At 52.8% G+C, this 22,177-nt stretch overlaps 1 protein-coding gene across 3 annotated transcripts in view; it reads right to left on the reverse strand.

The window, feature by feature from the left end:
- NFATC2 (nuclear factor of activated T cells 2) overlaps window positions 1–18,666 on the reverse strand; it is a 128,841-nt gene extending 110,175 nt beyond the window's left edge. For 2 of the 3 annotated variants that reach the window (XM_037059906.1, XM_037059907.1), the window contains exon 1: window positions 18,291–18,666. In XM_037059906.1, the coding sequence (XP_036915801.1) occupies window positions 18,291–18,420 (130 nt within the window). In that variant the 5' untranslated portion in view covers window positions 18,421–18,666. The remainder of the gene's footprint in view (window positions 1–18,290) is intronic. The other variant, XM_037059908.1, reaches the window with a different exon arrangement.
- Between the last annotated feature and the right edge of the window lie 3,511 nt (window positions 18,667–22,177).

Raw genomic sequence — 22,177 nt, forward strand, 5'->3', positions numbered from 1 at the left:
AGATCTGTGTGGGAAGGTTTTAGGGCGGCAGCGGCCAGAGGCCTGGGTGACCCTCTGGGCTAACGACTTCCAGACCTTCGTCAGAACCGGAGGCTCTCAGAAGAAATGCATTTTATCTCACGACCTTCTGCGCACCATCATACTCACTCCCCCCTGAAACGAAGGTTTCCCAAAACAATACTTACCCCACTGTGCACGGTACACTCATCTCTCTTCCTGTCCGAGGTTACTCTATTTACATGCCGGTCACAACCCCATCAACAGATTTCTTGTCCCACCGTGGGTCCTGACCCACAGTTTGACCCTCATCACTCTGCGCGTCTGACACAAACACAGGACACGGGGAGGCTACACGGGCCTGGGGCCTCGGAGCTCTGGCATCACACCCCTAGTCCTCGCGCCCAAGTCAAAAGCAGCTTAGCTCGGAGCCCGGCCTCCCGACCCATGCCGCATCTCACGTGCCATTTTATAAATAAGGCCACTGAGGCCCCGGGGGGGGGGAGAGAGATCCGCTCTAAGGCGCAGAAATAGCAGAATTAAAAATCCCACAGCCAAAACACTTGGCTTGCAAAAGGCAAGGCTCTGGCTCCAGGGTCTCCCGAATGATCACAGCCAGCAGGTGGAGAATGCCCAGATTCTGTCCTTAGAGGGGCCATCTGACCCAGGCCACCGCTGCCACCTGGAAGGGGCCTATAGCTGGAGAGTGAAATTGGTGAGGGAGCTAGTTATCCATCCCCACCACCCCTCACCCACTCCTCATCCAATCACTTTCCCAGCTCAACAGAGGTCCCTACACCCTCTCTGTCGTTACTTGATTCGGTCTGGACTCCTCTCTGTCACGCCCGTACACCTAACCTGTCAGCAAATCCCGACCGCTCAACTGTTAATTATAAACCAAATTCCTGTGCCCCCTCCCCAACTACAACCACCCTGGTCCAAGCCACCGTCCTCTCCCACTCCACCCCTGTGTCCCTGGCGTCCCCACCTCTGCCCTCGCCTCGTCTGGTCTCTCCTCCACGCAGCAGTCTTTTGAAACGTCCATTTGTGAAATCCACGTCAAAGGCTTTCCCTGACACACTAGATGTGATCTAGAATCCTAAGCACACTTGTCCCTGGGCCCTGGCCGGTCTTGCCCCTCCCACGCCTCCCCACTTTTCCCCAGCCTGACTCAGCAACCGCCCGCCCGCCCGGCTGACACCTTGGCTTTTCTTCCAGCCAAGTCTGCTTCTGACTTCTGGAGTGTGTTTTTCCCTCTGCCTGGAAACTCTCCCCCACCCCACACCACGGTCTCACTTCGGCCGTTTCCCTTAACTCCTTCATGGGTCTGCTCAGACAGCCAATACGTCCCCCCGCTGGCCCATCACAAAGAGGGTCTCCGTCCTTGTCCCGACGGTTTGCCCCACCTCGTTCCCTGGACATCCCTTCTCCACTGGCACCAGTCACCGGCTCACAGCACCTCGGTTATCCGTTCAGGGAACCCCAGACCCCTAGACCACGGCCAGGCAAATGACAGCCCCCAGGCCAGATTCGGCCCATGGACTGTTTCTGAAGTTTTACTGGGACACAGCCACTCCCAGGTGTTTACGGATGGTCTGTGGCTTGCTTTTGCACCACAACGGCAGAGTGGGTGGCTGAGACCACGGGGCCCACGAAGCCCACCGTGCCTGCCACCCGCCCTTTGTAGAAGTATGTGAGCCTGCACACGAGTCCCCTGCCCCCGGGGCCGGGCCACGTCTCTCACTGTGCGGCACCACTTGCCGCAGGCGTTTGTAGGCTGTCCAGAAACGTTTGTTGAGTGACTGAGCGAATAGGTAAGTGAAGGAAGCAGTTCCAAGGGGCTGCCAGGCACAGGTGGGACCTCTTCCTAAAGCTGTGTGACTGGCCCACCGGGGGGAGTGGGGAGGCTGCCCGGCGGATCCTCAACCTCGTTGGTGCTTTCTGCACCGTTCTGGAGTCTGTGCTGACACCGTTCTGGAGTCTAATTTAGCTGACCTGATCTCCTAGGGACCAAATGGTGCCCCCACCCCACGGGAGAGCCCAGAACTGACTTCCCACAGCTCTTAGGGTGAAGTTAAACAAACACAAGGCCAGCCTGGCTAGGCCCTGCCTGCCCACCTTGTTTCTCCTCTCCTGTGGGACTCTAGCTAAACTGGCTGTCTTTCTGTTCATAAAAAGCCCGGAGTTTCTTTCTGCCTCAGGACCTTTGCACCTGTTCCCTCACCCTCAACTGCTCTGCTCTCACCCATGCTCAAGTCCCTTCTCTCCACAACTAAAGCTCCTCCTAACCCTCCAGGTAAAGTATCGGGTGCTTGGGAGGCTTCCTGACCCTGTGACCAGATCATATCCCACTCACACTTCCCTGCTCTGCTCCGGGCACTTCCCACAATTCCACCTGTTTGTTTATTATTGGCCCCTTCCCCAGCCTCCAGCCGCATCCCCCGAATCCGTCAAGTTCATGAGGACTCTCTCCCTTCTCACTGAGCTCCTAGCATGGAGACAGGACCTGCCACAAAACAAGCCCTCAAAAAAAAGTACCTGTTGGTTGGGTGAATGAATAAACTAATAACTTCAAAAGTGTCCATGTCAAATATTAAGCTACTATTCAAAGATGCAACTATCCAACCCAAAAGGGAGAAAGAAGGGAAGTTGGAACTATCTATGAAAATCCCGGACATACACATCCTTGGAAGTGAGCAATGTCACCGTCAGAAATGGACCCTGCAGAGGAAGCTCCCGCCTGCAAAACAAAGTGTCCGATGCGGCAGTGCTGCCCTGTCTGCAGTCCCCAAGGACTGGACGCAGCCTGGGGTCCATCAGTTGGGACCGCAGGGCAGTCTCTTGGTAAATTCTGGTTCCTTCACATGATGGGGTACAGCATGGCTAGAGACAGGGCTGAAAGCGTTCTTTCTGCGTGCACATGGAACGGCCGCAAGATCCAGTGTTCAAGAGAAAAGCAAGATGTACGCACAGGCACACACCCACACCATGTGGCTGGAAGTCACAGGAAACGGGGACTTCCTCCAAGGAGGGGAACTAAGTAACTGGGGGTGGGGGCGTGGGTACAGTGGTCTGGCAGAAAGGGGACACTGATTTCTGTAGCACACTGAGAAGAGAAGCACAGTTCCCCAAAGAAACACATCTTTCTTTTAAAGGTGGTAGTGATGATACACGGTGAGGACACCCTGGTTTAGGATGCAGGGGTTGGAGGTAGTCCTCCTCTGCCACCCAGCCAGCCATGTGTCTCCTCGGCTGCTTCTGTAAAACCCTCCGATTCTTCTAGCTAGACTCTGTAGGGTCCAGCGTTCTTGTGAAGCTGCAGATCAATATAAACTTGGATTTGTACATACGCACATTCACACACACACACACATACACACGTGTGCGTGCGCCTTCCTGGCAGAGCCTAGACTTTTAACCTACAAAGAGATTAAAGTCAAATCCATAACAACATTCTGATAATCCACCACCCTGTGAACCAGCAAAACAAAACACACCAGGTCTCTTAGTCAAAATTCCAGCCTTATCAGACAAGCTGCATTACACCCAATCAGAACAGCCCGTCAGGGCCGGTGTGAAAGGGCACAGAGCTCCGCCTTTCCATCACCCATCACTCGAGCTCCCCGCTGGAGGTCAGAAACAGAGGCCGCCTGGCCGAGCAGAAGTATTTGAAGGGTTTGCGTGGGTTTTAGCGATAATCTGAGCAGCCAAGTTTTTCTCTTCTCCCCCAAGACACTTGAATAGCAAGCAGGAAAAACAAAGGTAACTGGTGATCACTGAACTCTCTCTCGGTCCTATGGCTATTGGACGGTAAGTCTCCCAGCCCAAGCACTCATCCCTAGCACATCCAGGTGGCCAGGACCCTTCACTGTTTCCCCCTAGAGAACTGCCAGCCTCGTGACAACACTCTTCCCTGTCCCCGCAGTGCCCATGCAGCACTGGACGAAGCGAGCGTCACCTCAGAACCACAGTTGCCAGAAATCTTGCCTTTTTTGACCACGTGCACAATCTTTGCAGGAGCCGTCAATTACCCCCGGTAACCTGATTTACCTAACATTTCTATTTAAATCCATTCACGGGCTACTTTTTTCTTTCATTTAAAGGGGAAACTTGAGACTACCACCACAAACGGAAAATCAGTGTCACCTCCATGCATAGAAGGTAGGATAAAGATACGATAGAAATAAAAGTTACTAAACTCGAGCTAGGTGCTGTAGCCAGCCAAAGGCTCTGAGCCTGAGGCCCACCCCTTTTCCCACTCGATGCTCTTGTTTTATTGAGGTATAATGTCCAAATGCAGATTTGGGGAGTGGGGTTTGAGGAGTTTTGCTACATGTTACAGACACCCTTGTAACCGCCCCCACGATCAAGACGTGGGACATTTCTGCGAATGCCCAGAAAGCTGGAGGTGACGGGAGAAAGTGGCAAGTGTCCGAGAGGCAAGGAGTTAAAGACACAGTAGCAGCTGAGACTCCCCTCCCTCTGACTAGTTCCAAGACAAGGAGATGGCTCTCGTTATATGCAAGGCCCTCGACAGTGGGCCACTTGGAACCATCTCCCGGGCCATGGGAGGTCCCCGCCCGCCACAAAGGTGTCAGCACTTGAAGAGGGAGGAAGTGCAGACGGTGACAGGGGGGTTCAAAGGTCGCTGCTCTAGGTCCTCAGTGCCTCTGTGCCTCTGCACATGCTGTTCCCCTTGCCCAGACTCCCTTCCATACCTCCTCTCCTCACTGTCTGTCCACCAAGATCCTACTTGGGTCACCTCCTCCTGGAGGCCCTCACTGATTTCCCCAGGCCAGATCAGTCGGCCATTCTTCCATGCTCCTAGGATCTAGACAGTCATCTAGATTCTAGACAAGTCTATCAATGATAGATTCTCATGCCTGTCTCCCCACTAGACTGAGCTTTTTGAAGGCAGACAGGCAATAGTAATAATAAAAATAATACGAGCAGTAAAAGCCGCTAACATTTTGAAAACTTGAGTGCCAGGCACTATTGTAAGCACAATACACACAGTGACTTTCTTAATCCCCATGACAACCTGTGAGGTAGGCATGGTCTAGTCCCCTTTCACAGGGGAGGACCCGACACAGAGAGGGGAGTTAACTTGCCCAGAGTCCCACAGCTTGAACTGAGGCAGCCCTGAGAGCACCCTCAACCCCCTGGGCCAGGGATCCTCAGCCTCGGAACTACTGACATTTGAGACTCAACAATTCTTGTTGGTGGGGACTGGAGGGTGTTTAGAAGCACCCCCGCCTCTACCGGCTAGAAGCCAGTAGCATCCCCACCCCTCTCACAGTTGTGATGACTGACAAATGTCTCCAGGTATTGCCAAATGTCTCCCGCGAGGCAGGATGGCCCCCAGCAGCCCGGCACCTCATCAGGGCCTCCACACCACAGAGGCCCGCCCCGCTGGACGCGTCCACCCGTGAGTCATGCCCTCAAACCTGATGTGACTCAGAGCTGAGACCTGTGCTCACTGTCAGCCCTCGAAGTCATTGGCAGCAGACATCCAAACATCCTCATTACTATCACCCCACCCTTCGGCATATTCCTGGGTGCTCCCCCCACGCCTAGGCCCCCTGAAAGTTTGGGGAGGCCTCTGGCCACTCCCAGAAACTGCAGGACAGTTTCTAGATGGCGGTGGAGGCCACTCCAGCCCCATCCCCATGAGGGTCTGCACTGAGATCAGGGTCTCAGCCAACAGTGTTAGGGGACCCCAGTGCCGCTGTCCTACCCCCCAGCTCTGTGACTGGGGTGACCTCCGAGCCCTGGTGTAGAATGTGGTGATGGGGTCAGTGACAATACCAACCCAAGAGTTTGCCTAGTCCACGTAAAGCCCAGAACATACAGAATAAAACACTCAATAAATGCAGCCTATTGGTATATCACTATCATAAAATGACCTCTCAGGTAGAAATTCTACCCTTTCTCTGCTCTCGCTGGTGTATTTTACAACAACTGGATGGTGTAACACACACTAGCCCCCAGTGCCTTTAAAAGCATCTTTAAAAAGGCAAGAAACTTTTATAAAAATAAAATGGATTCATTAACACTTTGGGGATTCTTTTCAGCATGGATTCTGCCAGCCTTCTGAAAATATGTGGAGTAGGAGAAGCATGCCTCCAACCTCGCCTCCAGTCCACGCTTTGTACTCTTTTCCCTGGGAGCTGAGCAACTAAATCTCACCGAAGTGTTAATGACTCAGTGAACTACTCGCAGTAACAAAAACTGTAATAGCTAACACATCCATGCCATTTCCTCACACCAAAAATTGCTGTATGTTTTTAACATATATTAACCTCTTTGTCCCACAAAAACCCCGTGAAGCAGGTGATACAGTTTCCTCATTTTACAAATGGGGAAAACGAGGCTCAGAGAAGGTGACTCATTGGCCCAAGGTCGCACAGTTTCTGAGTGGTGGACCTGAGATTCCATCTCAGATAGTTTGGTCCTCTACACCCCAAACCATTCCTCTACCCTGCTTCGCATCTGGATGGTGACATCTTCACCTCAACACAGGGAAACGACGTGTCCCCAGAACAGAAACTGCTCGGAGGGAGCCCCATCAGGAGGAAGTTGCTCCAACAACTGAAGACACAGATTCCCTTCTTCTGGAATCTTTACAGTCCCTCCGTTTGCCACAGGACTGAGTGGACGATTGTTTGAAAAACCGCACTCAGGCCACCTGGCGGCTCCTGCCAGCGCCCGTCCTCCGGGAGCCTCCTGCGGCCTGTTGCTCACCCTCAGGGACACGCGGCCAAGTCTGAGGCCACCGCTCAGTGCCAACTGACCAGCCGACGGATCGTTTTTGAAAAGAGGAACAGCAAGAGAACATCTTCTCCGCCGGGAACTGCAGGCGGGTGGAATTTTCAGGAAGCAGAACAGAATGACCAAAATAGAAACCCAGCTAGGGAACCTACAGGAGGCAGCTGTCCTTTGGGGGGGAGGGGACAATGTGAACGGTGCTTTCAGGAGGGAAGGAGATGAAAGAAGAGAAGACTCAGGGCACGGGATGGAGGTCAGACACCCCTCAGACTAGCAGCAGGCCCCAGAGCTGGGGCCCATCCTTGTCTGAGGTGATGGGCCCACCACTCCATGAGCTCACACCCCAAGGTGGTGCAAGGCCCAGGCCCCGGCTTCGAGACATCACAGTCTGTTGCCATAGCAATGCCTAGGATGCCCCAACCTGGACATGCACATGTGCAGCTGGAGGAGCGGGGAGAAGATGAAAGGGACCCTGCCTCCCACCACCCTGATGGCCCTGGGAACTTCCTGAGCATTCGGGCCCGCAAGGAGTCGTGGAAAAGAGTGGGGAGGTGGATGGGTTTTTCATCTGGCAGCTTGCACCACCTGTTGAAAAGACCTCCTCTGAAAAGCTACACATGGCCATCAAGTAATAAATTCAACTTTCCAAAGAGCCCCCCCATGCACGCATGCGGAAAGGTGATTGGACGCCCAAACAAGGAATCGTGTGTATTAACAGCGACGGAGCATCAGGTTGTCACTGCCGTCATTCTGAGGTGACACATGCAGACGCAGGGCATGAAAGGCAAAAAAAAATTCCATCCAGATAAATCAGTTCCAGAAAGCGGAGGGAGGCAGCTCACTCTCCTGCCTTACAACGTGGAGCCCCTGGAAAAAGCCACCTTGAATGCTCTGCTTGTTGCTGACCTTGCCCCCGCCTGCGACAGCTGTCTGCCTCCTCCAGACAGGGAAGCAAAGAGGGCCTGGTCCTGCTGCCCAGGCGGCACGCCACGAGGCCAGGCGCCCGGGACACACGGCCTGGGACAATGTGCAAGCAACTCGCCTCGCAGACTGGCTGCTGGCTCGGCTGTCTGCAAAAACACATCCACTACCCGATTCCCTTTGCAGAGGGGTAGAGACGTGAGTGGAATCCGTGACCCCGCTTGCCTCAGGTCAGCTCTTGGATGGGGCAGCAGAGCCTGGGCACTCAGAAGACGCCCAGTCTCATCACCAGTCTCTTGCTGGTTAAAAGCCCTTCCGTGGGGCCCTGCTGCCTTCAGGAAGTTCAGAGACCTTCCTATTTCTGTTCATTCAAGTAGCTGATCTTCACTGCGCCACAAGCTTCTGTGTGTGCTGTCTCCCTCTCTGCGGCCTCCAAGCAGCCTGGGAGGCAGGTACTGCCAACCCTTCTGTTGCAGATGGGGAAACTGAGGCTCGGGTGCAGCAAGTCACAGAAACAATTTGGGGCAGAGCTGGGATTCAGACTGAGACATCACTTCAACGCAGCGGTGCGCACACACATTAAGCGGACAGCTCATGTCTTTTAACATGTGTGTGCCCCCGTGTATCCATCACACACGGCACAGAACATTTCCATCCTCCAAAGAAGCTCCTTGGAGGTGTCCTCGCCTGGCCAGAAACCCTGACCTGGGGGGCCCACCAGCCTGACTTGTCTCACCAGAGACTGGGGTTTGCCTGCTCTTGATCATCACAGAAATAGACTCGAACAGGAGGCACATGTCACATCGGTCACTTGGCCATACGGGTGAGATGCACCCATGTTGTACACAGCCGCGGTTTCTTTTTTAATGCTGGGGAGTATTCTGTTGCATGCACACACCATAATTTATTTGTCTAAGAAGTCTGTCATTTGCAATTAAACTTGTGACATAGAGATGGCCATTTCTACCAGAAGACAGTTCCCCTGACACTTGTCATGAGCGCAGGACAGCCAGCGGGATGCAGGAGGCTTCCTTGCCAAAAGGAGGAGGAGGAAAGATCTGGTCAGAAAAATTAACCAGAAATAGACCAGATAATCCACCCTCTGAAACTGAGCTGGCTTTGCCTCTTCCCTTGGCTCCTTCGAAACCTGCCCAGAGGACATGGGTAGGGGACAGCCACCTTCCCCTCTCTTCCTCCTCAGCAAATGCCCCTCAAACAGCTTTGCCCCTGTTGACTCCCACAGCCCCCTGGAGAGCTGGTTTCCACCTTTCTTTCAGCCAGTTTGAAACCCAAATGGAAACTTCCCCTGGAAGACAGCAAGGCCCCTGCAACCCTTGGCCAGCGGCAGAGATTTAAAATTAATACCTTATTGACTGACAGGTCCTTTATTTACACTTTTTCCCAGGACCTTTGATTTCGGTGCCATGTTCCCGGGAGCTGGCACACTTCATCAGCGGCCCCTGCCAATCCTGGCCATTAATGACATTCCTCCTTTCTCCATGGCAACAGAGTGATGTCACCCGTGGCCGATTGCGGACCAGCAGCCCACCTTCTTGGGATCACGCAGGTGAACAGCCCCTTTCCGTAACCTTTGCACTAACTTCTGCGGGCCTCGCAGGCCTAAAAAGTGGTTTGGTTTCATTGCCCTCATTGTGAGTGCCCCCTTTTGCAGGCATGCCCAAGCAGGTTTGTTTTAATAAGGCCCTTTATAAATCCTGAGCTTTGCAGGCGGCTTTCTTCCCTTCGGAACGCTCACCCAGGCATGGCTCCATTAAAATTCACATGGGAAGGGCTGGCTTTTAGAAATGCATCTCGGTAGCTATTAAAACAGGCCCAGCTCAGAACACACTTCCCCCAAACCTCAGATTAGGACGCAGGGAGGGTCCCAAATGCCAACACAGAAAAAGCAATTTCTCTCCCCTGCTTGCAGCTTACAGTCTGCTTTTGATCTATTTCTTTGGCAGAGGGGGGGAAAAAGCATTAAAAGTCCAAGTCAAGGGAAACAAAAATAACAATAATAAACAACAAATGGGACTACCTCAAACTAACGAGTTTTTGCATGGCAAAGGAAACACCAACAAAACGAAAAGACAAACCACTGGGTGGGGGAACATATTCACCAATGATACATCTGATATCTAGGGGTTAAGATCCAAAATGTACAGAGAACTTATAAAGTCGACACCAAAAACGCAAATGATCCCATTAAAAAATGGGTAAAGGCCATGAATAGACACTTCGCCAAAGAGAACATACAAATGGCCCACAGACATATGAAAGGATGCTCACCGTCACTCACCATGAGAGAATTGCACATTGAAGCCACAATGAGATTACCACCTCACTCCTGTCAGAATGGCCACCATTAATAAATCAAGAAAAAGTGCTGGCGAGGATGTGGAGAAAAGGGAACCTCATACATGGTTGGTGGGAATGCAGACTGGTGCAGCCACTGTGGAGAGCAGTATGGTATTCCCTCAAAAAAATTAAAAATGGAAAATCTGAAATCCTAATGCAAAAGAACATAAGCACCCCTATGTTCACTGCTGTGTTATTCACAACGGCCAAGATTTGGAAGCAGCCCGAGTGTCCGTGAGTAAACGAGTGGATAAAAAAGCTGGGGTACATTTACACTCGAATACGACTTGGCCATGAAAAAGAAGGAACTCTCACCTTTTGTGACAGCATGCCCGGACACAGAGAGAATTATGCTGGGTGAAATAAGGCAGTCAGAGAAAGACAAGTACCATAGGATCTCACTCATCGGTGGAAGCTAATGAACAGAATAAACTAACAAAATAGAAACAGACTCAGAGACACAGAGAACAGACCACTGTCAACGGGGCTGGGGGCCTGGGTGAAAAAGGTAAAGGAATTAAGCAAACCCCCCCCTAAAAACCATGCAGACAATAGTGTGGTGATTACCAGAGGGAAGAGGATAAGAGGATAAATGTGATGGAAGGAGACCTGACTTGGGGTGGTGAACACACAGCATAAAACACAGACGATGGGTCATACGATGGTACACCCGAAACCTATACAATTATACTAACCAATCTCACCCCAGGACACGCAATAAAATTTTTTTAAAAAGTGAAAAGGCCCATAGCTTTGGAGCTACGTGTCAGTTTATGGGAAATGCAAGGGACAGAGGAACGGGCCAGAACACACCACAGATGTGCGCCTGGCAAAATCCAGAATGTGGGGAACCGCGTGGGAAAGATGACCTTTTCCTCCAAAAAATAAATGGCAAAGAAATGGACTGATGCTGGAACTGCTATAGAATAAAAGAGCCGAATGACAGTGTTGACCAAACACAGTGCGAGGGTCTCGTGTGGAGCTTGGTTCAAACGAGCTAACCATTGAAAAGATACGATGAGACAGGCCAGGAATGTGAACCCTGGACATTTGAAATTAGGTAACCACTTTTTCAGATGTGATAATGCTATTTTGATGTTTCTCAAGAGTCCTCATCTCGGACAGCTACCTATGAATCTATTTATTCAGACGAGATCGGGCGCGTTCGGGGTGGTATGGCCATAGACCCTATTAATCTATTTCTTCATAAGCTACGATGCCATCTGGAATTCTAGGGCTATGGAGAAGACCGAGCCTGTGTCGGCAAGTGTCGAAGCTGGGTGAAGGGGACATGGGAGTTAGTTGTAAAATTATGTCTACTTTTCCATATTTTGGAAAAAGTTCATCCTAAAAGTTCAGGGAAGCATCAAAGGCTGTTCCTCTTGCTTTGGGGGAAGCTGTGTCAGGCTCTGCTCCAGGTAGGGAAGCCAACAGCAGCCCCTGGCCCATCCCGGGAAGAGCCCCAGGGTCCAGGCTCTCCTCCCTCCCTGAGCTCGGTCTGGGAACAATCACAAGAAAAACACACACACACACACACACACACGCACTACCATCACCCCCCTGCCCCTGCCCACCAAACCTCCCAGCAGCCCGGGGAAGCAGAGTTTGGCCAGAGCTCTGCGGAACCTGTGGCTGTTTCCTGTGCTGGGCCGGGAGGAAGGAGGAGGTCCCTTTGTGGAGGGAAGCCACAAGGCATCTATGACCCTGCCCCTTCCTGGGCTGCATCTCCCTGGCCCTAGCTCAGGGGGTCCATCCCACAGGGACAGGGCAGGACACCTGGGGAGGGGGAGGCCCTGCCTTCCTGAGAGAGGCAGCCACAGGGGTAGCTCCCAGCCCTGGAGTCGGGACCACCAGGAAAGCTCCCGCAGCCAGCCAAGTGCTGGGGCTGAAGCCGGGCCAGATGAGTTCTTAAAGTCGGCGCTGAGCACGCAGAAGGCAGACGACGTGCTGGGGCACCAACTCCAGCGCAGATGCCGGTGGCTCCTCTTTAGTGACAGCAAAGAGGCTCTTCCTCCTGGACCATTTTCTCTTAAGGCTCTGGATTCATTCATCAAAGGCCGCGGCGAAGACTTGCTCCTCCAAGAAGCCAATGTCCTCAGCAAGTCAGGAGAGCTAGAAGGTTCCTCAGAGCCCCTCACCACTACCACCCGCCATCCACCTAGCCCTGCCACTGGCGTGCTGACCCCGCCATCTCATGGAACTGTCACGTGAGCCCTGGCAGGCGAGCCCGGCCATCACCACCCCCATCTCACAGATGAGAAAACAGAGCCCAGAGACTCGAACTCAGGTGCCCCTGGGCAGACTATTAACAAGGAACCACGCAATTTGTCCTCCATTTACTTGACAATTATTAATTGTATGTTTGCTAAGGCTGGGTACTTTTGCTTGGCCAAGGTCATGCAGGTAGAAGGCAACTAAGTCCGAACTGCAAGTCAGGGTCACCCAATTTCAGACCTAGTGCTCTGACTTGCTGAGCCAATGGCCTCTGAAGTTGGGGGAACATGTACCCCAGGAGGCATGCCCGACACTCCAAGGAGATATAGAAAGAAATAGCAAAACAGCCGAACTCCTATTTCTGTGCTGTCCTTTCTCCATGTTTTATTTTTGCGGCATATTTCATAATGAGTATAATCCCATTAGGAGAGCGGCAAAGAGCATACCACTGATAACTAGGTAAGTATCACATGTCGGGGCGAAGGCACCCCATGTGACTCCTACATTGGGGCTCCATCGAAGCTGGAATTGGCGACATTTTGGCTGAGTTGTAGTACTGAGGGAGGGAACTCAGGACCCCACCTGCCTGGGTTCAAGGCCCTGCTTGGAGACTTATCGCTGCCACCAGACATCCAGGAAGGTAACCGACCCCTGATGACTTCACCGGTCCCGGCATGGCTGGGAGATTCGAATGTGCAGCCAGGAATGATAGCCCCTGGCCACCAACGCTGCGTTTTTTGACTTCAACCCCATCGCCTTACAGAACTACAAAGCCTTGGGAACCAACCTCCATTCGGTCAAATAAGAGACTGCTGTAAGGTTTTAAGGGCTCCCCTCCCACTCAAAATCAAAGGCCACCTCAAACACAGAGGGCTTTGAATCTGGAAGCTGGGCCAACATGTGTTCTACAGTGAAGAATGCTTCAGACAACTTCCTCTCCATTTCCTTTGCCTCCCTGACAATTCTGGGCCTCCCTGCCCCTCTCCAGCTGCACCTGGAGACACTGTTTGTACAAGCAGGCTTATTAAGGCCTGTCCTTAACTTGACACAGACGACGTCTCTGAATGTCACATGTTGGCGAACCTGCTTGCTTAGCGTAGAACTCTATTTTTAGTAAGCACCCAAAACAACCCCTTGATACTCTATCCCAGCACCTCGTTTGTCCCTGTTTGTTGACTGGGCTGTGTCTCACAGAGGCCTGGGGGCCAGAGGAGGGCAGAGCCATGTCTAATCCGTCTCTGTGCCCCCACGGGGCCTGGCACCAAACCAGCATTCAGGGAGTGTTTGCTGAGAGAATGAGGTTTTAATTGTCCCCTGTGAGTGGGCTGAGAGCAGGTGTTCCTGAACTGAAGTGCAGGTGACATCAGGGAATGGGCCACAGCAGGGACTGTGTGTGACTCTACCTGAAAATGGGAGAAAAGGCAGTGGAGGGAGAAGGGGCCCTGCTGTAGGGGGCATGTGCTCGTGCACAGTAGGGGTGTGTGGGGGCTCCAACAGTGGGTGTATATTCGGGACCCATGACTCTCATCGGCTTTCAAAGGTCTGTGACCCACGAAGTGTAAGGATCACCAAAACAGACTCTATGAGCAATGCCCCGGAGTCTGTTTTCCCTTCTGCAAGGGCAAAGTCAGAGACATGTGCATGAGCTTACCAGGAATCGAAGGAGGGGTGTACCAGACCCACTGAGACAAACCAGAAGTGAGCATTCCCAATATGCCAGTCCCCAACCCAGCCCAGAGGACATCTGGCGTCTCTGGAGGTGATTCCCAGTACCCATCTGTCTCTCCCAATGTGTTAGCAGTTAGGAGAAATAAGAATCCATTGAACTCCCAAGCACACACATGGAATTAAACTTCTCATCAGTCAAAAAGCCAGCATCACCCTCGTCTAAGGTGGGGACAGGAGCCCTGGTCAGGACTCCCACAGCCATGTCCCCATTCCTCCTGTTAAAATGTACTCAGCCATCTCCCTCAGCAGAAAAAAGATAAGAATCTGCTTTGCATGACTCTAGGCAAATAAATTTAGAAGTCTAGACAGATAAAATGGATAATCTCTTTAGAGGCAGTTTACCAAAACTGACTCCAGTAGAAACAGAAAATGTAGACAGACCACTTCCCACAGACGCAATAGACAAAGCGATCTGGGAACCATCATCAAAAGGCACCAGGTCCCGATGGCTTCACGGGGGAATTCTATCACAACCTCGAAAACTGGTTAGCCCCAACAATACATTGTTCCTGAGCACAGAAAATAAAAGATGCTTAAACCCAACAGCACACAAAAAGGGACATTACAGACAAATATCACTTGTGCATACGGCTGAAAGAAATCTTTCAATGTTGTTAAACCAAGGTGGATGCCACCACCATAAGAAAAAAATACACAGTCACCAAGTAAGGTTTATACCAGCAATGTTTGGATAGATGTCAACATACAAAGATCTAAGAAGAACAAAACCATACTTTTCCATCGATGCTAAAAGGTTTAATATAAGCCCTGGCTGGTGTAGCTCAGTGGATTGAGCGCAAGCCTGTGAACCAGAAGATCGAGGTTCGATTCCCAGTCAGGGCACATGCCTGGGTTGCAGGCCTGTTCCCTGCAGGCCAACTCCCAGCAGGGGACGCACAAAAGGCAACCATACATTGATGTTTCTCTCCCTCTCTCCTTCCCCTCTAAAGATAAATAAATAAATAAAAATCTTTAAAAAAAATTTTAAAAAAAGGTTTAATATAGTTCAATTCCCGCTCCTAATCAAAACTCTCAAAAAAATAGGAGTAGATGGATACTTCCTTGACATAACTAAATACATACACCTCAATCCTAAAGCCAACGCTAGAGATTCTCCTGCTGGGATCAGAAACCAGGAAGGATGCCTACCATTTCCACGGCCATGAGCATACTACTAGAGATATCAGCCAGTGCAATCAAACAAGAGAAAACAATTAGAGGGTCCAGCTCAATGAAGGAAGGGGCCAATTCTTCTTCTCTGCTACATCCCCAGAATAGGTACTCCACAGTTAGTTGGATGAGTAAATGAATAATGGCTCACATTCATTGAGCACCTCTATTAACAAAATCAAGGATTTAACAAAATGCTAGTAGCAAATCACACTGTTAATGGATTAACTCATCCAAGGCACAGAGCTTTATGAGGTAAGTACTATTACTTCAGCCATTTGACTGATGGGCAAACAGAGGCTCAGAGAGGCTAAATGACTTGCCCAAAATCACTGTTGGTAACTGACTTAAATCCCAGTGTTGTCATGGTACCAGAGGCCCCTTACAAACCATTTCACACGTGTCTCCTACCCAAGGAGGGAATGAGGAATCCTCCGGAATGCAGGCTCTGGAGGAGGTCTGCAGGCTCGTATTTCAGCCCTGCCATTTACCAGCTCTGACTTCTGGGGAAGATTCCCTCCCCTCTCTGCGTCTTAGTGTCCTCCTCCGATTGATGCGGTGATGACCATGCCTGCCGGCTAGGGTTGGAGGAGTTACCACATGAGCTAATGAACGTCTGCCTAATGCCAAGGCTCCATAAAACAAGCAAGCACGACTTCCCCGAAATTCCCTAAGTTACCTTCACCAATCTCTGACATCTGCCCCATTAGCAGCCTTTCTCCTTCCTTGGATTTCGCCAAGCTCATGCCCAGAGTTACGGGTAACACCTCACACGCTTCGCCCTCACACTGTCCCCTGAGACAAAGGCCCAGAGCAAGATTAGGACCAGTGTGGGCCCTTGGGGAGTTCCACCACCCGGAAGCAGAGAAAGGGGTGAGCCAGAGCCAGACCCACATCTGGAGCAACTCACTTTAGCCTCTCAAGGCTCGTGATGTCCCTTTGGAGTTTTTGCCACCAACCTCCCAGCAAGGTGTCACTGTTACACACCCCAGAGCATAATTCCCCATCCTTCATACCAAGTGGTACCCAGGAGCTTCTTCTCAAAGGGCACAGTTTGGAAAAGAGTGACTTTACTGTGGAGATACCTGACACGCCCTTCCTCGGCCAGATCATCAAGGTCAATGTCAGCAGTGCTAAAGCTGATAGTAGGGACCCTAGCCAGGGCGTGATGGAGGTGGTCACCTTACCTTTGTGCTCCTCCACCCCAAAACCCAGGCCCCCTGTCTCACCACGAGAAATACATTAGAAAGACCCTAATTGTGGGATCAAACCAATGCTCCTCAAAATTGTCATGCTCATAGAAAACAAAGACAGTATGAACTTGAATGAAGTATGGACTTTAGGTCATAATGATGTATCATCATTGGTTCCTTCATTATAACGATGCTAATACAAACTAATGTAAAATGTTTACAATATGGAAAAGTGGGTGTTGGGTATATGGGAACTCTTTGTATTATCTTCATAACTTTTCTGTAAATCTAAAACTGTTCCAAAAAATAGTTTATTAAAAGAAAACCTGATTCCAGGGCTTTCGCTGTGGTCATTTAGATACCCATCTGGGAGCTTCTAAACACCACTGCCAAGAAAAACTATAAAAAGCACCTCCCATCAGATTTGGCTTGGAAACTATTTCCCCGGAAATCACCCCCCTGCCAAAGAAAAAAAAAGTTAGCCGATTATAAATCCAGGAGGGGTGTATGGATTAGTCCCCTGCAAAACATGACTTTAATCTTCACGAACAGAAAGACCACTGATGCTAAAGGGATCATGTGCAGATTCCAAATCATATCTTTTCAAAGCCAAGGATGGCCTCCAGATTGCAACTCAAGAAGACGGGTCTGTCGTGCCGGCTGATTATTTCCATCTCCAGCCAAAATGCAGAGTAATTACTGATTACTGTCTTCACTTGGTATCCAAGGGAAGGGACGGGGACCCCTGAGGTCGAAACAAGCCTCTCACCTAAGGTGGCCAGCGAAGACACATGCAAGGGTAACTAAAACTTCGCATCCATCTGCTTATCCGTCGTCTCTGGGAGATGGGGAGCCCCCACCCACCACCCAGGCGGGGGAGCGTGCTGCCTACACAAGTCCGCAGCACAACCCCTTCGGGCCCTCCGCAGGCCACCACCGGGCCCAGCTCCTCTGGAAGTTACCAGTAAGCCTGCCCCTGAGGCTGCAACAAGTATTGGCTCAGTTCGGCTATCAAACTCAGGAAGCCTGGTTGGGTTTTTTTGTGTTTTTTTCCAAGACAACCTGCTAACCAGAAAAACAGCGAGGTTGGGTGTATGGCCTCCCCCTCCTCCTTCTGACAAAGGCTCTCGTTGAACACGTGAAGTGACAGCCCAGGCCGGGGATGTCCCCGGCCCCTGGCGGCAGAGGGCACCGGAAGGCACTGACTGACAAGCAGGTTCCTTGGGCAGAGTCTGGCTGAATCCACAGGCCAGCTCCCCCTCTACCCGCTGGACCCCCTCCCCCCTCCCCCCTTCCCAGCCCCCACACCCATTAGGACTGTGGGGTGGGAACGGTGCAAATAAGCTTAGGCCGATTGAGCTGATTGGCAAAGGCCGCAGCACCACCCAGGGAGGAAATGGGCCGACCTCCTGACAGCGAAGTCAAACCACACTGCAGCACTAGACACAGACACCCTCTTCCTTAGCTTCATCACAAAGTCCCCAACAAAGGCCGCCGGTCCCTGCAGAGGCGGGGAGATCAGCTTTCACCTGCCCTGACTATTAGGCGCAACCGCTGGGAGCACCAGCCCCTCCCATAACTCCACTCCTTGGCTTCCTGGCCTCCTCCCCAAAAGGGGAATCAATCACTTCTTTTGCCCTCTGGCTACCCAGCAGACACGAAGGCAACTGAGCCCCCTGCCACCTTTTGCTACCTCCTCCCTCGGGGAGAAGTCACAGTAATTGGAAACTGACGTTCTATGAGGCAAGGGTGCGCCTACCGCCCCCTAAGGGTGGCAGCAGTCCCCGACGCCGCACGCCCTCCCTCTCACCTGGGGACAGGCACCCCCTCACCAAGCCCCCCAGAAGTGGGACATCTGGAGCAAAGGGGCCCTGTGCTGACTCCCCAGGCCCAAGCGCCAGCCCAGGCTGGGGGGCCAGGCCGGGGGGAGCCTCCACCGACCTTCAGGAGGGTTCATATAGTCATAGTTGAAGAGCATGGAGAAGTCCAGCTCCTCTTGGGGGCTGTCCCCTGGCTCATGGCCCAAGGCGCCCCTTCCGTCGGGGTCTAGCTGCTGTTCCGAGGCTTCCATGGCGCGCAAGGAGACAGGAGGGCTGCGGGGCCGGGACGAGGGCAGGCTCAGCTTTCTCTTGGGCCCTTCGCTGGGGCTGGCAAAGTGGCAGGAAGCAGGCGGAGAGGCAGGTGAAGTGGCGGGGGTCACTGTCCTCGTGGGGACGGCCGCGGGGTCTGGGATGGCGCGCGGAGCTCAGCGGGTCTGGACGCGCCTGGAGAGCTGAGCAGCCGCAGCGGCGCAGCTCGAGCTTCCTGCTCGGGGAGGCACCTGTTGCAGCCCTGGGAGGGGGGAGGCGGGGACAGGGCGGCCAGGCCAGCGGGGGCGGGGCCGCCACCCAGGGACCCAGGGGAGGGAGAGGGAGGCGGGCAGCCCAGGCTAGCCAGCGCCCCGCAGGAAGGAGGCCGTCTGCCTGCTGCCCTGGTCCCCAGCTTAGCTACCGGCTGGGGGCAACAGCCTGTCGCTGAGGCACAGCCATTCTGGGAGGCCACTGCCTGCCACCCTGCAGGAGTGAGTGCTGCTGGCTTTACCCCACCCAGAATCTAGACAAGAAAACTGCTGCCGCTTGTAGTTTTGCCCTAGTAACCAGCTGATGCCAGTCTTTCCCCTCTTTTCTTCCCCAAGGGGGCAAACCTGTAACTCTGTGTGCCTCTGAGAGCCCACAGCTGTGGCATAATCTGCATCTGGCGTCAGTCACCTGCTCACCCCTAACTCAGTTCCCCAGGATATGGGAAAGAATTGAAGACACTCAAATCACAGGCCCCATCCGCACCTCTTGGCCAGGCACCTGTGGTGCGTGCCAGGTGCCAGGGACACAGCCTGAACGGGAGGGGCCATAGCCCGGGAGAAGCTCGGGTTCTGGTGCGGGACAGGCATGAAGGCAGCACAGGGGAGAGCAGAGACGGCCTCCTGTAGGGTGTCAGCAGAGAACTCCCCAGGGGTGTGGCATGGACTGGGGAGGCTTCAGAGACTTCTGTGGTCACAAAGGACCTCTCTGGGGAGGGGACATTTGCAGGAACCTGGTGGACGGGAGGAGGGGGGCGGGGGAGACTGTTCTGTCAGCGGGAACCAAAAAAGCAAAAGCCAGCAGGAGCTTGGTGTGTTGTTGCAGGCTGAGTGAGTGAGTGAGGAGGGCTGTGGCAGGTAACGAGCACACCTGGAGGCTTGTGAAACACAGCTTCCCAGGCCCCCTGGCTCGGGACTCTGATTCCAGACGTCTGGAGTAGAGGCTGGGGTATGTGTATTTTTAAGCAAGCACCCAAGGTGCATGTTATGAACAGGGACGTTTGGGGGACACCACATAAAAACGCAGAGCCATCCCTTCATAAAACAATCCCAGGGCTCTGGGACGAGTTAGGTGAAGTCAGAAAACAGACTCATGGAGGCAGAAAAGATCAGGATAGTGGTCTTCTATCCTAACAGAACATTAGAAGCACCTGGGATGTTTTTATACACGCTTGTGCTCAGGTTTCAATCAAAACCTAATGCATGAAAACATGGAAAAGCTGCTTTCTGGGTTTTTTTTTTTATGACCTCCAATGAATCTAACGTGCAGCCGGCATTGAGAATCACTGGATTGGAAGAGTGGGTGGGAGAGGTTCGGGGATGTCCTGAGCTTGACCTTGTGTGGGGACTTGCCCCCACCGTTCCCCGTGAATCAGAGGCATGAAGAATATGCACTCTTGGGGTGGGGAGGGGCATCTCTGCTCCACTGAGGGATGTGTGCGAAGCTATCCTTTGTCATTCACTTCACAAATATTTCTGGGGCACCTGCTAGGGGCCTGGCGCTGCTACAGATCACAGGATGCAGCCGTCCGCAGGTTACCGCTTCCACCCTCCTCCCACTCGAATCCCGAAGCAAAGGGGAGAGATGCTGAGCAGGTTTCCCTGCACTTAGGTTGCCCAGCCCAAGCTGCACACTAGACTCTCCTGGAGAGCCGGTGAATGGCCCCGCCAGACGCCAGCCGTGATCAGAATATTTCAGGTGCGGCCAGGGGTGAGCACCCCTGCTTTACACTCAAACTCCACTCCAGGGACCAGGGCCTGGCTCAGGACTCACCAATTTCAGAGTGTTGGGAAGCACTTTCTAGTTGTCAGACTTTAAAGAAATCCTCTTCTTTGGTCCCTAATCATCAGCACAGCTATGCCAGGGTGGGGGTGGGGTGGGGGGGTATGCAACAAAGGGGTGGGTAGTAAGTTTAGGTGGGGGAGGGAGGTAACGCAGGTGAGGATACTTACAGCCAAGCATCAAGAAAATGGGTGCTCTCAGTCCCGATGACAGGCCCCAAAGCCCAGCCCCAAAACCTGGCCAGGAGTAAAGAACGCACCAGCCTGCCCTTGTGCGGTACACCAGCAGAAAGCCTGGCGTTGTCTTCCCGGTGCCCTGTCTCGCCTCCCCGCCCATAATGATTAAATGCCTCCGCTCTAGTGGACATGGGTTGGTGCTGCCCACCCGGAATCATTCCCTCTTCTTCCGAGAACAGCACTCTGTGTGTTCCTTTGGGAAACTACTCAGCTTACCTTGGTCCCACCTAAAAGAAGTACCTGAGGAGCATGGGCCCTGGGCCCTCGGCACCACTCCCGGGGGCTCTGAGTCCTGAGGCCCCTTCCACTTGGCCCTGGAAGGGCCCGCAACCCAGAGCTCCACCCTCCTTTTCCCCTACTGGTAGAAAGCTCATTTTTATCCACAGCCTGCACCTCTCCCCTGAAACCTGGGCTCAGGTGTCCCACTGCCCACCCCACATCTCCACATGGGTGTATCCAACAGGCATCTCAAAGGGAACGTGTCCCCACCAAACCCTGGTGTCCTCTGGAACACCCCCCGCGTTCCCAGCTCAGGTACTGCCTGCCTGCACCTTCATCTGGTTCTCCGGCCAAACTCCCAGGAGTAACCCTGGGCTCCTCTGCTCCCAGCCACACACACACCCTCGGCAAACCCGGGCAGCTCCATCTTTAAAATGTAACCCAAGCCCAGCCATTTCTCCCCCACGTCACTGCCCTTCTTCCTGCCCCAGTGACCCCACGTCCCCATCACCTGTCACCTGGACGACCACAGTGGTCCCCTCCCTGCTTCTGCCACCAAGGAACAGCCAGAGGGTCCTTTCGAAACAGACGGCCCAGCATCCCTCTTGGCTTTCCATTAAGTGTGACTGCAAACACCTGGCCTCCCCAGGCAGCGCCCCCACCCCCCTTGGCATCATTTGCCATTCTCCCCTTGCTGTACTGCCCTCTGCCACTGGGGACCTACTTTTGCCCTGCTCTGTGTTATGTCTGGTCTGCCCTGTGATTTTTCTTAAAAATCAGAAGTGAGCCCTGGCTGGCGTAGCTCAGTGGATTGAGCGGGGGCCTCCGAACCACACAACTGCGGTTCGATTCCCGGTCGGGGCACATGCCTGGGTTGTGGGCCGGTTTCCAGCAGGGGACTCACAGGAGGCAACCATACATTGATGTTTCTCTCCTTCTCTCCTTCCTTCCCCCTCTAAAGATAAATAAAAAAATCTTAAAAAAAACCTTAAGTGACATTTTTTCTCTAATTGAGAGATTTCATATAAACATCCAAATGTCCAATGTCTCCTAAGAAACGGGAAGATCTGGCCACAGCAGATGGAGACCAGTCCCCTGGAGCTGAGTAGAGACCATCCCTTCCAGGTCCCCATCGACCCCACCCAGCTGTCCCTGTCTGGCCCCATGAGCGTGTGAGACCCTGGTCTCTGGGTTTATGCCTCCTTCTACCTGGTTTTGTTTCTCCTTGTCATGCCCAGCTTCACAGCAAGGTCCC

This window comes from Sturnira hondurensis, unplaced genomic scaffold, assembly GCF_014824575.4.
Source record: "Sturnira hondurensis isolate 20B ecotype Veracruz unplaced genomic scaffold, ASM1482457v3 Scaffold0011378, whole genome shotgun sequence".
Taxonomy (NCBI): Eukaryota; Metazoa; Chordata; class Mammalia; order Chiroptera; family Phyllostomidae; genus Sturnira; species Sturnira hondurensis.